Source organism: Bremia lactucae, assembly GCF_004359215.1.
Source record: "Bremia lactucae strain SF5 chromosome Unknown BlacSF5_NotPlaced_200_SHOA01000120.1_2678225bp, whole genome shotgun sequence".
Classification (NCBI taxonomy): domain Eukaryota; phylum Oomycota; class Peronosporomycetes; order Peronosporales; family Peronosporaceae; genus Bremia; species Bremia lactucae.
The window spans coordinates 1,873,655-1,891,765 of record NW_027152213.1 but is presented as its reverse complement, the minus strand read 5'-3'; the positions used below and the strand labels follow the sequence as shown (position 1 = coordinate 1,891,765).

General features: G+C 44.9%; 2 protein-coding genes across 2 annotated transcripts; one reads left to right on the top strand and one right to left on the bottom strand.

Annotated features, from left to right (window-relative positions):
* Positions 1-9,114: 9,114 nt before the first annotated feature.
* On the top strand, positions 9,115-10,488 carry CCR75_002140 (uncharacterized protein; the record flags this gene model as incomplete). Its single annotated transcript, XM_067960240.1, has 1 exon — positions 9,115-10,488. The coding sequence occupies one exon, from the start codon at positions 9,115-9,117 to the stop codon at positions 10,486-10,488; it is 1,374 nt and encodes a 457-aa protein (XP_067814557.1).
* A 3,606-nt stretch (positions 10,489-14,094) lies between these two features.
* On the bottom strand, positions 14,095-14,923 carry CCR75_002141 (uncharacterized protein; the record flags this gene model as incomplete). The annotated part of the gene is made up of 2 exons (XM_067960241.1): positions 14,095-14,348; positions 14,383-14,923. 2 exons carry the CDS (start codon positions 14,921-14,923, stop codon positions 14,095-14,097), a joined length of 795 nt encoding a protein of 264 aa, XP_067814558.1.
* Positions 14,924-18,111: the final 3,188 nt, after the last annotated feature.

Below are 18,111 nucleotides of genomic sequence, written 5' to 3'. Positions count from 1 at the left end.
GTTCACAATGCATCCGTTGTAACGCGATTAATCTCTTTACCACTTAATGGATCTGGGGGTAGTCAGAGGTAAACTAGTCAGAATTGCTACCAAGTAACTCAAACAAGCGATACAAATCGATCTTAGGCATAAATACTGCCCTCGGACGTGGCTTCAAAACAGCAAAGCATCCTGCTACATGGTGCTGAATACACCGTTTTACTCAGGAGGCCGGCAAAGGCTCAAGCCGTGTCTAATCTCGTATCAGGAAGCATCCCAAATAATAATTTTGCTTTTACTTTGTAGTGGTGCACTGTGATGAAAAAGTCGCAGGCTCACCGCTCACCGCACTGACGATGTTTGTAAGATCTAGTCATAAGCCTCTTAGCGATATAGATGTCCGCGACTAATTCTTGAACACTCGTAAGATTGTCCCCTCACTAACCACAAGGGGGTATCTTGAGGATAATTTAATGGTGACTTAAATCAGTAAAACATTGGTCTGCAAAGAATTACTAGGCGATAGCTGATGCCGCTTTATGCGGTCGCTTACGATGAAGTAGCATAATATGCGTTAAAGAACGAGTTTATGTGCAACGGAATAGGTTCTGTTTACCAAAGCATCGCAATAATAAACATTTGGTTTTGCTTGAGCTATCCTTTATCGCGGCGGCTACTGAGATTGACACGCAACAAGCACTTATATTTCTCACATCGACACCTGAACATGCAACAATGGGCAAGACATACATCCTTGTCAAGGCAAGTAAATCTGAAAATTTTGCACCACAAGATCCTAGGTCAGCCAAGACAGTCGGCATACTTTACCTACGTAAAAACGAAAACGCGTTTGGAAGAGAGAATAGGTGCAGTATATTATTACAAACCACAAGAGTGCGTGACAAGGGGAATTAAATTGGGCCCTTCCCGCAACATGATACTAAGCTTTACATACATGTTATCTCTTCGAGGATACGGTTCGCACGCTCCGTCTGACCATCTGTTTAAGAATGATCAGAAGTTTAAATTTTCAACTGTAATCCAAGTGATTTGAACACAATTTGCCAGAATTCCGCCGTGAATCTAGGGTCTCGATCTGAGACCAGTTCGCGGTGGAACCCATGGAGTCGAAATATCGTGTTAACAAAGACACGAGCACAGCCTTTGACTGTAATCGACTCCGGGACTGCAGCAAGATGTACATTTTGCTGAAACGATAAACAAAAACAAGAGTAGCGTTGTTCTTATGCTTGTCGTCGGAAATCTGAAGACGAAGTCCATGGATACAGACTGCCAACATTCTGCCGTAACCGGCAGAGATTGTAATTGGGCACGGGATAAGGCACTGGGCTTCACCCGTTTACAAACTCCTCGAGCACGTATGTACTTGCGGACGAACTTATACTGGCCAGTTGAAGTGGTGACTTTGTCTTCTCACGTCCACAATAACCACTTATTGGTGCATCGTAGCACTCATACATAATGCGTAAACGCAAATCATTATGGGTGTGGATGACGACACGAGGTGTGTCGCCAGCAATGGCTGTGCATACAGTAAACAGTATACCATTGCGTGTTGTGCATCGATCAACTAAGGGTCGATATATTCAACAATTCGTTTTGGATTTTTGGGATGGATTTCTAAGGTAATCCATCAAACCATTTAAAGACTTATCTTCTTGATAAGCTCTTCTAACGTCGTCAAGTAATATTGACGACGTAACACTTATTGTTAAAACAGTGGCCTTATGCTCACTGTTGATTTGCGCAGCCAGCTAAAAATCGGGCCGGCGCGAAAGGGCATTAGCGACGACAATACATCGTCCTGGTTTATATTCCACAGAGAAGTTATATCCCGCGAAGAAAGGCAACCATCTCGCCATTTTTTGCGAGAGGTGTGGACTGTTTGCGACCGTGCGTAAAGACGCATAGTAATGAACATTCACCTCACAAGAGTGGACCCTAAACTTAGCCAGTGCATATTTCATGGCAAGGAGCTCCTTATCATGCACTGGATTGTTGCGTTCAGCTGGTTGAGCTGACGCGATTGATATAGACGACCCGATCTGCGCCGTCTGTGTCATATTGCATTAATGCACAGCCGATTGCAAAATCGATGGCGTCACAGACCACATGAAATTATATGTCTTGGTCCGCACTCGTCAGGATTGGCAACTGCAATACGCTTTTTTGATACCTACAAAGGAACGCTGAGAATCAGCGTTCCATGACCACATTATATTTTTCTTTAACAAAGATGAAAGATGTACTGTCATTTCGGCATAATTACGGATGAACACACCGCAAAGCCGAGAAACTTTCGAAGCCCCTTTGCATCGACTGGCACAGGCTAGCTGGTGATCGCCTTGATCTTCTCCGGATCTTAGCGTACACCCAAGAAGTGGTATTTCGATTGCGGCGAACATACACTTCTTGAGATTTGCATGCAACTTACGCGTACGCATAAGTCTAAGAACCTTTCGGACGTGGGTACGATATGCTTCGACGTCCGACTTTCCATTCATGGCTCTGCAATGAACGAAGATGTTATAGAAATAGCTCGGTGCGAAATCCCGCACCGATCTATACAGATGTCTATGCGGATGCCTTTAGACCGTGCCGGTTTGATTCGGAACCGGAAGAAGCCCCGTAGTGATGGTGCGGGCGGATATGTTCAAAGTAAAGCGTAGAATACTTACGCATCTTACGAGGCAGCTTGACTTGTACGCATTGCCTTGGCGGTTCACTACACGAAACGTGCCGGCACGCCTGGGAAGTAATCTATTACTGCCCACATTCGTCATTACATGTTTAGGTAGATATACCGCAGACATATACAAATGATCATTAACTTTAAAGAAACAACGATTGCTGTTTCATTTTTGCCCGGGTTCCGTTTTGTGTCGTTCCGCCGTATCAGCGATAAAATCCTGTACAGCTGATTCTCTAGCCAGCACGAATTCTCCTGCTGACTCGGTTTTTATCACTGTCATCTTACGTGAGAGAATCTTACGACTCCATGGGTTACCTCGTAACTTGGTCTCAGATCGAGACCCCCGGTTCAAGGCGAAGTTTTAGCAATCTGTATTCAAATCATTTGTGGCACAGTTATAAATGCCAACATCTGACCATCCGGAAACAGATAGTCAGACAGAACGTGCAAATTATAGCTTCGAAGAGGTACTTCGCGAAAAATCTTCATGTTTCCAAGTTGGAGCGAATTCTTGCCGATGGCAAAATTGCCTTTAGTAATTCGGTGAATGCATCAACAAAGCATACGCCCTTTTTTGTGAATGACTTAAGCCATTCACGTATACCCATCTTGTTTAAGAGTATCAAACTGGGGGACTCGCTCGAGCAAAGAATAATCAAGTATCGTACACGAACACAGCCGTCGGTTGTGATCTCCGGGACTGCAGCAAGATGTACCATCTTGCTAAAGCGATCAACAAACACAACAATACCGTTGTTCTTGTGATCGTCTTAGAGAAACCCGAAGACAAGTCCTTAAATTCCGACTGCCAACACTCTGCCGGAACAGGCAGAGGATGTAAAGGAGCACGGAATGAAGCACTGGATTTCACCCGTTGACAAATCTCACCAGCACGTATGTACTTGCGGACGAATTCATACTGACGTGGCCAGGAGAAATCGCGGTTTATCTTGAGAAAGTTTTCTCTCGTCCATAATGCCCACTTATTGGTGCATCGTGGCACTTATACATTTTGCGCAAACGCATATCATTTATTGTGTGGATGACGACACGAGGTGTGTCGCCAGCAATGGCTGTGTATACAGTAAACCATGCGGGTTGTGTATCGACCTATTGAGAGATCGACAAATACGACAATCCTTTCAAGATTTGTTGTGATGGGTTTATCAGAAAATCCGTCAATTCTTTGAGAGCCTTATCTTCTTGATAGACTCTTTTTACGTCAAGCAATGTTGACGACCGAACACTTATTGTTGCAACAGTGAACTTATTCTCACTGTTGATTTGCGCAGCCTACTCAAATCGGGCCGTTGCGAAGAGGCAGCAGCGACTATATTAAGTCGTCCTGTTTTGTTTTCCACGGAGAATTAATACTCCGCGAAGAAAGTCAACCATCTCGCCAGCATGGTCTGTATAAATAATGTCCATCACACTGTGGAGTTAGATCCTGACGGCTGTGCACAATTACAGGCAGCGTCGGAGGTCCATCATAGTGATGTGGGCATATACTTTTTATTGACGGCTGTGCATAGGCAGCGTCTAAGTTCGACCACATTAATAAGTTGCGTAGTACGAAACAAGGATGCTTGATACAAAGCAATATCCAAATAAATTGACCCGCCTGTCTTTAAGAGACAGAGCGAAAGTCTTAAATCGACTGGACAGTCGATCGTAGAGAATATCGCTGTGGTTGCGCAACCACAGCTAGAGGCAGTTGGGGCGGTTACTTCCCAAAAAAAACTTGAGGGCTTAAGTCCCCAAGAATTTGCGGGATTAAGTCCCCAAGAATCTGCGGGAATAAGTCCCCTGAAACTTGTGGTTAAAGGTTCCCAGATACCTTGCAAATAAGCTCCAAAAGAAAACTAAGACATTAAAATGTCTTAGTAATCAACGGATCTAGTGCAGGCGCTTGTACACTTAATTTATAGCGCCTCCGAAATAGCGGCGAAGACAAATCAATTGCCAACGCTGAAACCGAAACGGTTCTTGCGTGATCTGCGTAGTGACAAGTCAAGCATATCTGCGTACTTGTCACAGAAGAACAAGCACGTGGCCAATATACGGTCGGTAATAGTATTTCCTAAGAACGAACGGGATCTCAGCAGCACATCGCTAAAAAAGTGTCCTCGATGCGAAAATCCCAATCCTGAGAGTCTTCGAAGACAAATTCTTGATATAATGATTTAATCGAATTCAAGGATGTATTTCCTAAATCCGTACCGTGCGAGTTGCCTAAGGAAAAAGGCACTCGATAGAAATCGACCTTATTCCAGGTTCGAAATACTTTGTCATGACGCAGTGGCCACTGCCACGTGAACAAGGATAGCGATAGACAAGTTCATTGTCGATCGCTTGGCAGCGGGCCATGCGAAGGAAAAGAGTCATCCTCGTCACATAGCTCTCTTAACTTCGGTTTGGGTAAATTAACAGGTAGGTGGCGGATGGTTCATGCGTTCAATAAATTGAACGCTGCAACGGCACCGGCTCAAAGGTCGATACCACAAAAAGACGTAATAATTGATGGTTTGTCAATGAGTCACATCTTTTCGTCAATGAATCTGAGGAATGGATTCTATCAGATCTCTTGCGTGAACAAATTGTCCCATTCACAGCAGTAAGCACCCCAAGCGCAATGCTATGGTTGTGGCTAGTTATGCCACAGGGGGCTTAGTATTGCTCCTCATGGTTCTGCTATAAACGAAGACACCATCAAAATTGCTCGTTCAACAGATTGGTTACACATCTTTTGAAATTTGCAACAGAAAGTCTGACGTTTAAGTAGATCGTACCCACGATCAAAAGGTCATTACACTTACGCGTAAGCATAAATTGTATGCAATCTCAAGAAGCGTATAGTCGCTGCAAGCGAAATATTACTTTTTGGGTGCATCAAGACTAGACACTGTACGCACCTGATCCGGAAAAGATAAGGCAATCTACTCCGACTGGCCTATGCCAGTCGATGTAAACGAACTTCGAAAGTTCCTCGGTTCAGTGGTGTGCTAACATAAGTACTCCCGCAATTCTGCCGGAATGACAGTACATCTTTCTACTTTGGTATGGAAAAATGTATAATGGTCATGAAACAGTGATTGTCAGCGTTCCTTTGAGAGTATCAAGCAAAGCTTGATGCAATCGCCAATCATGGCGATTGCTATTAAAGACAGATGGCCTGTACGCCATGGATTTTGCAATCGGCTGCGCGTAATGCGATGTGATATAGACGGCGCAGAGTGCGTCGGGTGCTTTTAACCAGATGAACGCAATTACGCAGTGCATGAGAAAGAACTCCTTGTTATAACCACGAATCGTTGGATCATTTACCCGAAATGATGGTGGATCCATGCACTGGCTAAGTTTAGGGTAGATCTCTTGGGAGATAGACCGTAGCTCTTGCGCAGTCGTGCAAACGACCGAATTACAAGTGAGGCCATCGCACTCACTCGTAGGACATCCACACGCTTGTGGACGCTTCAAGACGTTCATCAGAGGACCATCTGATGAACGAGAGGCATGGCTCGTATTTTGTCTGAGCTATGGTAATCCAAGGATGACATCAAACTTGTCATTCGAATCCAGTAAGATAAAATCATCATAGTAGTGTTTACCATTTAACGTGTATTGGACACCAACTACACTTTTCTTTACTGTTACAGATGCGCCTGTTGCTAGGCGCACTGTCATCCTCGCTAGAGGGATATCGAGCTCAATAAATTAGAATCTGCAACTTCTAGCGATTTGCGTCGAATATAATTGTTCGTCACCCCACAATCGACTAGGGACTTTAGTGGCAATTTATTTGCCACTATAATTTACAAGGTGATGAGGTTAATCTTATCACCTGGGGCAGTTACACACAAGGTGTGTGTGAGGAGAAATTTTCGTCGAAAGGCCTGCAAATTCTTTTGATGCTGCTGGATCCGTAGGGCGCTCCGCACCTACTGACCCCGACCGTTTTTTCGATCGCCTCGCCACTGCGATTTCGTAAAGGCATCGGATTCGGGTCCTCCACTGTTCCGAGCGGGAGAATGATCATTTCGTTTAGTATTTCTAGGCACTGGGCATGGGGCTCTACACTTATCGGTGTAGTGCCTGTCTTTTGACAACGATTGCATTTTTGCAATCATTTGTAAATTGAGAAACGTGATTTCTCGCTTTCTACATTCGAGAACGAGAAACCTCGGTTTTCTAGGCTGAAGTCCTCCTGTTCCGCTAAAGAGATCGCTTGGTCTAGCGTCTCTAGTTCGAGCAAGAACCGGTGAATTTTGACAGGAACCTCTGCAAGAGCTTATAAATTTAGTTACTGGTGTTGGTCATCTATTGATGTCTCACGATACAACTGACCAGGGATCGTGTATGTTCGGCATAAGCGTGAAGGTAACACTCGCCCTGCTTTTAGTAAATCCAGGAGTTCTGCTCGAGCCCTAAATTCGGCACGTGGCGGCTCAAAAGTTTGCCTGAGCCGGGTCTTAAAGATCTCAAACGACCCAACGAAAAATTGGTCTAAAAGCTTGAGCCCTTATAGGGCCCAAGATTTGGCACGTCCGGCTAAGTTGGACCTGCCAAATTCCCATTTTGTCGCATCGTCATTGATGCCGCGAGCATTAGTGGCGTCGTCTAATTCGACAGCAATCTTAAAGGGAGCAGCTTCGACTACCTTACACTTAGAAATTTTAATCTTTAAGTTATCGGGTTGACGCGAAAGCGTCGGCCCCGCTAGCAGCATTTAAATGCTGCTGTCGTAACAGCTTTAATTGTTCAGCACCCTGTTCTCTCATCATATCTGTGGAGAAGCATTGTTGTTGTAATTTACCCTATGGGTAGAATACTCTTTTAATCTATTCTAAAATAGTTAATTACTCAAAATCCCATTTGTTATGGGTTATAAATGTTGTGGCCGCCGGATATAATTCTGCCGGCCAAAATCTATTTTCAATTAGCTAGGGTAAGGTTTTAGACCTGAATAATAAACGAAGTGCAGTTTTTCTTTTGATCTTAAAGCGTTAAGTGCCTTTCTTAGGCGTGCGCATTGATCTGTTAGAGATAGAAGCCTTTCTAAGGTATATACTCTTGGGCACTAGTTGCCACTTGGTTCTACGAACCTCTGAATCCCTTGAACTAGGATTTATTAAGCTTTGATAGCTTGTACGACTCCTTGAGTTGTTAAACCCATTGGTTCTATAGAACTAAGAGACTTTCTGAGTCTAAAGGTCTTCCTCTGACTTTAGGAGCGAGGGAGCTCCGCTACAACAAATCAATGCTTGTAACGAAACATTGGGGATAAAACACTAAATATGTTGTTACGTATTTGGGAAATACATCTGCACGAAATGGCTGCACGTTGGTTTCTTGAAATGTTAACTCGCCTATTTTTATTTGAAATCTCGGATTTTTTAGTAAAACAAACGCGCAACAGTTGCCATTCGCAATCGGCTTACTGTATTGAAGACATCGACAGTTTTCATATAATTTAATTTAGGACACCTAGCCCTAGTTGTCCCGACGTCGCAAAAGCTCATCTTTACTTGCGATGATATTTGTTCTTTTCGTTGAGTAGTTGTCGGTCTCATCTACTTATCAATCGGCAAAATGTCGTGCAGTGACTCCCTTTACGATACATAATTGTAAGCATGTTACTAAATAATGGCTTCAACGTCTTATTCATTTACTATCAGGAGCTTCTTGTACTACACCCGGCAAGTTGGCAAAAGCGCCATGTTCGAGAAGTAAATAAGTCCGTTTATGGTCCACTGTTGCACATGGTAAATGATCTGGATATATAATCCAGATGGATTACATTTATATTGAATAAAGCCCGTTTATGCAGAAGGCAATGATGAGACAATCACTTTTAAATACAACCGGAAGCCTGATAAGGTCTCCAAACTTCTATTTTCGATGGCTGATGAATATCATGGAAAGTAGGCTGTCGTCAAAGTGGTCAAGCTAAGATTTTTAGTGACACTAAGCTTCGCAGAATTATAAATGAAGTCAAGCGCTTTGGCATACTGGTTGACTTTGGTCAAAGCCGCCAATTTTTTTATCGGAAAGTTGTTATCCGAAATTCACCCAGCAGTTGGTATTCTCGAGAGGAGACAGCCAGTCAATCCGCGTATTCCTAACTCTCTCCCGATTGCTTGGTCAATCTTCAATCAAGCCTGTAACCGAACATATCAACAGATGTCAATACACGATTAGTGTGGCTCCATATGCTCTCGTGTTGACTGGTCCGATATAGCACAAACGATCGCGACAAACGCGCGACTCCTCCAGTGATTCTGGAATTTGATACTCAGTCTTTTGCTTTAGTCTGCAGCAAGACACACGCAGCTTGATTGTTTTAAACCATCCCTTTGAGTCTAAATAGCCGTGATACTGCCTTGTCCACGATTGCGCGAAGGGAGACAGGTACGACGATACCCATGCTAGCTCATGCACAGAGCGACTTGCCTGCCAGAGAGCACCTGATTCTTAAGCTAATCCACCGAAATGATCAAGTGCTTCCCCACAGCCGAAGAATGAAGCCGATAAGCAGCACTTTTCAGCGCAAACCCCTCGTGAAAAGTCGATTAGCAATGGAAGCAAAGAGCAAACATGCAGAGAAAAAGCACCGCCTACCAAGCGACGAGACTGTCTTCTATTCGAATATCTGGTCGTTGCCGGAGATCGTACACGACGTGTCTGCAGCAAAGATTTCGATGCAGCTCGTGGACATTAGTCAGGTTGCTTATGTACTGACGTCGATTGACTACAAAAGTGGTTATGAAGGCGCGACGGCCACAGAAACGATCAATATTTGGGCGTCGGTGGACTCACAGCAGAATGCAGCTGCTACTAAAACTGTGTATAAGAGCAAGACGCAGCAAGTCACAGGCAGCATATCGACACCCATTTCCGAGCACAGCAGCGAGGACGAGTCATCAGTGATCGCCCCGTCGAGCATTCTGAGCCTCGGACCGTTGAAAATGGATAGCAAGACACTTCGAAATGTATTGCTGTCGAATGACTTAATAAGCGTGAAGAGTGCTCCTGTCTCGGCTCCCGTGGACGATGTGGATATGAGCTGGAGCTCGCAGTTGTTGCTTGGACTGCATGAACCAATACGACATGCTTTGTATGTAACCGATCGCTTTTTAGAACGCAGTCGTATCTCGAAATCACCCATGAACTGGAAAGTTCGCGAGTTTTTTAGCTGGTTTAAGCTGCATTTCGTCGCATTTGTCCAAAACCAGCGCGATGTGAAAGCGTATGTGCTCCTTCCGCTCATTGTTGTTAAGTACACTGATAAACGCGACATAGTTGCGTTATATCAGGCAACTTTTGGGTTATTGGACGCGATTATTGCCCAAGAAGATGACTTAGTCGCCTGGGCTGCGTCGTCTAAGGATTCATGGAATACATGTCTGGGCATGTTGCAAGATGATATTCGCCGACTTAATCACGTTCTTATTAATGCGCTAGCACTTGAAGAAGAGGCTTTTAAGCCTGCCATCGAGTTTGCGTTTTCCGAGAATGCTTTTCAGCGATATGTTATGCCACGAATAATTCGTGCAACGAAGCCAAAGCGTGTGATGATTCCTTGGATCGTCGAACAAAGTCGCGTCTGGGGTGGAAGTAAGGTCGCCAAAGCGTATAAGGATGACCTTTCCTTCACTGCACGATTTCTATATGATCACGTGTGGCTTCCATATTATGAAACTAATATTGCCTCAGCCATGAAACGCCTTGGTAATAATAAAAACAATATGGCTGATAGTGACTTGGACGAGTCGTGGTTTGGCTGCGCGGTCATGTAGCATTCCTACATGCATCCGAGAGAATTGCCATTGTTAAGAATGTGATTGCAACCGTATTTGTGAAGGACCGGTCGGTGCTCTACCTTTTGGCTTCTAAAATGACTGAAGAGCAAACGTACTCGTTGCGTATTTATAAGAAATACATGTTTTTTCCGTGTTGCTTGGGTTGTCAATCTAAAAAGTTCTAACCGCAATGTTAATCACTGGATAGTGAGAGAGCTTCCATAGCATTCTATATAGTGAGCTTTGCGAGCCGCAAAAGTGAGTACACTGGCTTGCATTACTGTATAGCAAGAAGCTTTTGTGTTAATTAATAAACACAGCCGCAAATTCTTAATTGTGCACTCAACGGGAACGTGACTCGAAAATTTAAAATTTAATTGACATTCTGTCAAAGCAAAAAAAAATATTTAAACTTTAATTTAGTCCCTCAGAGGGGACAATGCAAAATTTGATTCAAGTTTCGCGTCAGATAAAGAAGACCGCCGTGGAATATTTACTTGTGTCTGAGTCTATTAAATTAGGACTGAGAATGCTATTATTGGGCTCCGCGGCGCGTGTATGGAATTATAAGATTGAGATGTAAGCAAAAAAATATATTTAAACTTTAATTTAGTCTATCAGAGGACAACGCAAATTTTCCGCCCCGAAAGTCGTTTAAAGAAATAACAGAATGACGAGATATTGGACCTGCTGGCCATTTGGAGATCTTCCTCAACGCTGTGAAGCAAAAATGCATAATCGCAGAAAGAAGGATAGCTGATGTATCTCATTGAGAATTAAATTAGCTTAAAAAGACCTCATTCATGCAAACTAAAAGCGTTTTTCTTAGTTATTTTATAATGCTAGAAGCTCGTTGCCCATTAGATTGCAAAGGGCATTAAATGTCGAGACATCGCAATTGAACAGCTGTGCAGTCTACGACATTGCATAAAAGATAATTTTCACTCGGTATGTAAAATTCGAGTCATTGCCAAAAGATTAAGCCTATTAAGGCCAAAGCAGATATAGCACGTATCATTAGCCCGTTCAGGCGATAACTTTCCTCATTGGGGAGCAATCGCGACGTCCTGGTCATTTCCTTGGCACATTAAGCCCAAAGAATTTAAAGCGACTAAATATCTCACCTACCCTAGTCTGCAGCATGGCAAGGTGCGTCATATTTTACGGTGGAGTGGAGTCGAGGGTGGATGCTCTCAAACAATCCAACGAAAGTTTGGTTGTCCATTTATAGTGAACCAACTATACACGCCGAAAAAGGCTGGTGGAGTCGGTCTCGCCTCGGTCGAGGTGGCTATAAAAACGCAACGCACTAAACACGCACTGAGATGGCTAACCCAATGCCATGACAAGTATTTTTATACCTGGCGTTCCTGGGCGTACCAAGACCAGTCTACAAATTCTGGAATGCTCATGCATGATTGGCAGCAGCGGCAAGAGCGACCATTCCGTTCATTGAAACCCTCAAAGGACTCATTTGCCCGGGACCTGGACAGGCTTCTTGAACCGACGGCGGTACAAGCCGTGCCCCGCCGAGATCGGGTATCCTTACACTTGGATTCTCTGGTGCAACATGCTGGCAGCCAGTGGAACGGGGGCCTTTGGGTACTTTCTTACTCTACTATATTTCCGGACGACTTCGTTACCCCTGATTATCATTTACACGCGGTGTATCAATTTTGGGGAACGTTTGGCTGGAGCGGCAATTCGTGGATACGTGATGCGACAGGTGCGAAACTACCCCACTCAAAGTACGACCAAATTGACACCTGTTCGATTGCGGATCTCCACATTAGGCGGACAGGACAATCTGAGTTCGAATTTACAATACCTACCTCGCGGCAGGAAGGTGTCAAGTATTCCCAGCCCAAACTTCGGCTGTGGGCGACTATTATTTTATTGGCGTCTCCATATTTCCCGATTCGATCGGAACTGGGTCAGGAGTCGGTCTTGTCGATTCGACATCCCTCTCCGTTTAGTCATGAGTATGCCTGGACGACTGAGCGACGGGGACGCATCGTGGGTGCTCAACGAGGTCTATCCGCGTCGGACGTGGGTCTGGTACAATTACAGCAGGCCGCTGACGGACTACATTGGTATTTTCTGACGGAGCTGCCGGAGCTCGACACGGCATCGGAAGGAGAGCGAATAAGCTGGGCCTCGTACCTCCGGCAGCATGGAGTGGTCTTTTACGCGCATCCTAACCATCATCGTTACGCGTGGGGTGTGCCCCACGTGGTCCCGAATGGATCGATACGTCAGGCGATTGTTCGACAAGCTTTTCAGCTCCACAAACGTCAGCTCACCCTCCCATTAAAACCCTTGCTGGAGCGATTAGAGGCAAGTATTCACTCGGATACGTGGCTACGGGCTGCGGCACATCAACTACCATCCCAGGTGTGGAAACATGACAATGGGCTCTCGGATTTTCAAGTTTGGACGGCTTACCGTGTCGCCACCAAGCAACTGAATTTCTATCACGCAGGCCGTCCCGCTGACAACAGCTGTCGTGCACTACAAGCGTGCCACGGGATGCCAGAAACTTCGAGACACGTCATCTGGGATTGTCTGAAGGCGCGTGCGTGCTGGGGCAAATTCTTATGCCACTGGACTGGCGCTTCAGCTCCCCCTCAAGCCTATTCTAGGTGCTTTACCAATTGCGCCAACCGCCAGGCCCCAAGGATCCCGGCGCTTCAGAGGTATCGGCTGCTGAAGCGATTTCAAGACGACATCGCGGCGGGCGAACGGGTGTGGCGACGGATTTGGTTCCTAATGAGCTCTATCTGCGTCACGCACTTATGGTGCGAGCGAAATGACGCCGTTTTTCGAAGTGTGCAGTCCACGACGACGCAAAGTGTACTATCAAATATTTTTAGCAAACAACAGAAAAATTCAGCAATACAGAGCCAAACAATTACTGTTTGAGGCTCAAAAAAAGCCAGCAACTTTGTTGGTTAGGCTATCTGCTCGCAATCTGCTGTTGGCTCAGTGGGGACAAGCACATTGTACCTCGACATGCTGTTGGCCGCTGGTATTTCAACGTATTACAACACTAAAAATTTCGCATCGAATGCCCTGGTATTGAAGCTGAGAAGGCGCTGGATGGTCTGCCCAACTTTCGTCACGAGGATTGAATAACAATTGCAGCTCTTGGCCTTTTGCTATTCTTTCTAATAGCGATCCTTTGGAGTGTCGCCTGGATAAGAAAAAAAGACAAATTACTTGCGTTTGGATTCGTCGAAACTTATGTGAAGTAAATACAATGTCAGAGCAATATTGAGCCCTGAGGCCGCCAATGAATGGTAGCTGATATGGAAAGTCTAATTTCTTAACTAACTAGACGCATTACAAAATAACAATGGAGGCGGTGGAAAAGGGAAGGTTACGGTCTCGCAGATTTTTTTTCCATAAATAGAGTGATAACCCTTACCAAATATTTTTGTACTACGCTGATGGTGCGTCAGCCGACGGCATACTCAATTTGACTGCCAGCATGTGGTGAATATTGGCTCCGGCGGTAAACTTGATTTTATTGCCTGTATTTGAAAATTGGTTGTGGCAACGATATCTTCTCGCTTTTAAAGAGCTCAGGGTCTGGCTGATTTGCTATCTCTGCACACTCAGTCGCAGACTTTGAATGGCGCACGCAATAACCGTGTCGCTGAGCCCATTTTTGACAGTCTTGTTCAGCACAACGCGAGCCACCACCGTGGGAACGGCAAAACCCCTTTGATATAGCGCCTTTTGTGCATTCTTGATGCTGGCACCGCACTCCCCCGCCGTGCGTCTTGCAGCAACCTCGAGACTGAACAGCTCGGAAGCATCCTTCAATACTGCAGAATTTGACACCTCCGTGAGAGCTGCACTTGTGACCAAATTGGGCTACACGCTCACATCCGGCCTCCGCGCATAGTCGCCTGCCGCCATGCCCCGAGCAAGCGTTATTAAAGCGCGCAAATTTGATACAGCCTTCCACTTTGCATTTGCGACGGCAATATTGTTTTATAGGAATAGCGCGGGATTCAATCACGGTGCTGTTAGCTTCCGCATAAGCCATGACAAGAGTGTCTTTAATAGGAGGAGTTGGCGTTACCGTAGCCCTGACTTGTGCATCCATTTCAGCAATGCTTGTATTCGTGTCCTGTTCCGTTCTGTTTGTTATCGCAACCGCTGGAACTATTTCATTTACTTCAGTTGCAGTTACAGCATTAAAGTCAGCAGTAGTGGAATTTGCAGCGCGCTTGGTCAGCGTCGACACTGTCGCGTGTATCTCAACCTCTGCTGTGGTATGTTTCTTTTGCTTGTCCTTGGCGATCACAGCTGCCTGAAGCAGCGTGTCGATCCACTCCCGGACAGGTCGCCCATCACTACCCATTGGAGTCTTTAACGCTGGCACGACTTGCTTAGAGGCGTGAACATCCGCAATTTGACTCATTGGGTCGCGCAAGTCACAGAGGCCTTACTTGGCTACAGTAAAAATGCGGATATATGGAATACGTTATGGTAGGCTTTTAATCGAAATATTTTGACGGAAAATCAAAAGATTTGCCTGCAGATCCCAAACTTTTCAAGCCATCGATTTTTTTAATCTAGGTATTGACGCCCATTTAAAGTAAAAAAATAGCAATAGAACAAAAATATGTCAATTATTGAGAGTAGAATTGTGTCTTTTATGAGGTTGATTTGAACTTAAATCAACCAATCAATAAAACTACTGTCTTATTGCGCCAATATTACCAAATTTGATAATATTGAAACTATTAGGTCAAAATTAATGAAGACAATAATTTGTACTTCTGAAGATTATTTCCTCTCATAGAATATAATATTTACCAATTCTCTAATAGGATATTATATTTATGTAACTGGACACCCCGTTACAAGTACTAGCAAAGGGTGCTACGTTACACGTCGTGTACGTGAAGTAGTCGAGACACCCCACCATCACTGTAATCAGTGTTGTTTGACTAGTACTGTTATCGGTACTAGCAAAAGGCGCCCCGTTACATAGTTTCTTTAAGAAACATTCAGAATCTTTTTCGCATTGTATGACTTTTCAGGGTTCACGCAATGCAAAATACATTATTTGTTTATGATGGCTCACTTCGCCTTTAGAGTACTGCCCGGATACAGCTGGACAAATAGAATGGCGTAAAGAGCTCCAATTTTCAAATTGTCAAGGTGGTGCGCAAGTAGGCTCCATGCATAGTTTGTTATTAATATAATAAAGTCAGTAGTAGATAGAAGACCGTTACGCAGGAACTGAATAGAATAATACAGTTTTACTTTCTCCCTATTCTAAAGCTTTTAAAATTAACCTTGATAGCTAGGACTTCCTAACTGCTTAGAATCTTCCTCTGCACGTCGTGTACGTATAGTAGTCGAGGCTACCCACCTTCACTGTAATCAGTTTAGGTTGACTAGTACTGTTATTGATTCTAGCAAAGGGTGCCCCGTTACACCTGGTGGCACTTCGTAGTCTGCTTAACGGCCTACGCACGTTCCATCAAACATGGACACGTTGGATGAAGAAGGAGGTAGCTTTCAAGCCCCTCAAGAAGGCTATCACCCACGCGTGAAGGGTTTACTCATTTGAGTTACCTTGAATGGAGAGCGGCCAAACCAATGAGCTCAGTCGTAGGCGGGCCAGCCGTTGGCGCCATCATGTACTCTCTTGGAAGAGACGAAAAGCATGCAGCCGTAGCCGAGTTCTTACAACACGAATTCGACGCGGCCTGAGAGAAAGTAGTCTTGCCTTACCAGCAAGGCTCTCAGCTGTTGAGAGAACAGGGTGCTCAAAAATTGAAAATGTTAAGGCAGCAAGAAACCTCGCTCTTCAAGTTACAAACGATTGCAAAAATGCAATCGTTGTCAAAAGACGGGCCACTACGCTCATGAGTGTCGTGCCTAACACTCAGCCCCTAGAAATACTGAGCGAAACGATCGACCTCCCGCTAGGAACAGCGGGGGACGCGGATCCGACGCTGTTGCGAAATCGCAACGGCGAGTTGGATCGTAAAAAAAACGGTCGGGGTCAGAAGTGCGAAGTGCCCTACTGATCCAGCAACGTCAAAAGAAGCTTGAGGTCTTTTGACGAAAATTGCTCCTAAAACACAAACATTGTGTGTACTTGCCCCAGGTGATGATGTTCACCTCATCAACTTGAAAATTGATGTGGTAAATAACTTCCAACTAAAGTCTCGAGTCGATTGTTGACAATTCATTCAACGCCAATTGCTAGAAGATTGGAGACGAATTTATTAAGCGCGAAATGCTTAACGAGAATAACAGTGCGCCTAGCAACAGGCGCATCTGTAACAGTAAAGAAACTTGTAGTTGGTGTCCTATAAACGCTAAAAGGTAAACCTCCCGATCATCATATGGCCTATTGATGAACGTCATGGAGCGTTCACAAGCGCCTGGACGGGTGATACCTCATCACCAGGTGCAGAGACACATAATGATTGTGTGTCTGGAACAACTTTTTCGTCAAGAGGTTTGCAAATTTTCTTGAGGTTGCTGGATCAGTAGGGCGTTGCGCCCCTACTGACTCCGGCTTTTTTCGGCGGTCCGCCTCGCTGTTGTGATTTCGCAACAAAGTCGGACCCGCGACCGTTGCCCTTTTTGGCATTCGATCCATAATTTCGTTTAGTACCCCTCGGTGCTGGGCGTGGAGCACGTTCAAATGAAACGCCCGACCAATACGAAGCGGAATTCTTACGCCGCATTCATCCGCATTCTGATGCGATGAAACAGCGGTCGCAGCGAATTAATTTTGCCCGTTTGCGTGTGAAAGAAATCATGGGTGGTACTGTACCCCCTGTTTCTTCTCACTACGCTGCTTCTGCTAGTCCACTTGAGACTAGCGAAGTGGTCTCAGCTGGTGCTCCTTTTCATAGGCAGCAACCAAGCCGGGCACATCAATACGTAGGGTATCGATCGGATCCCAAGAGTCAAAACTCTTCGGGTAACCTTTCCATTGGACGAGGATCTGGTACCTAGGCCTCACGGAGCGAAAAATACATGAATCGGATGACGCATTGTATAGAATGTACGTCAAAGCAATTTGTATGGATTAGAAAGCAAACATAATGAAAAAAGAATTCAATTGACTAGATTGCTCCAGTGCCAATCACGATGAAAATGACCAGCTTTTTTTCGCGGAGCCTCGTGCTGCCATCATCCATGCACTGTAATTTATGCAATTCTTGATTCTCCATCCCAACTATTGCTTCAAGCGTCGACTCATCTGAAATGCGAAAAACATCCATTGCTGGTAAGTTGTGTTCTCGCACAAATGTTGCATATGTTCCTTCCTTGAAATACTTTTTTTGCAACGCTCTCGTTACCACCAAATGCACTTTGGAATCAGCGGGTACACGCGACAGTGCAATGACCTCTCTTGTGAAACGGTCGTTAGCACGACTGCAGAAGTCCTTGGCGTGACGACCGATCTCCCTGTGGAGATAGATTCCGACAGCGATGCACAAGCGCATGCAGCGTCGAAGTTCGATAACTCAAAAGGTCAAGTAGATCGAAAATGCTTAGAAAGCAACAATCAAGAATTTAAATCACCAGTCCGTGAGAGACAGTGTTAATGTCCTTCGATCGAATCTCCATTCT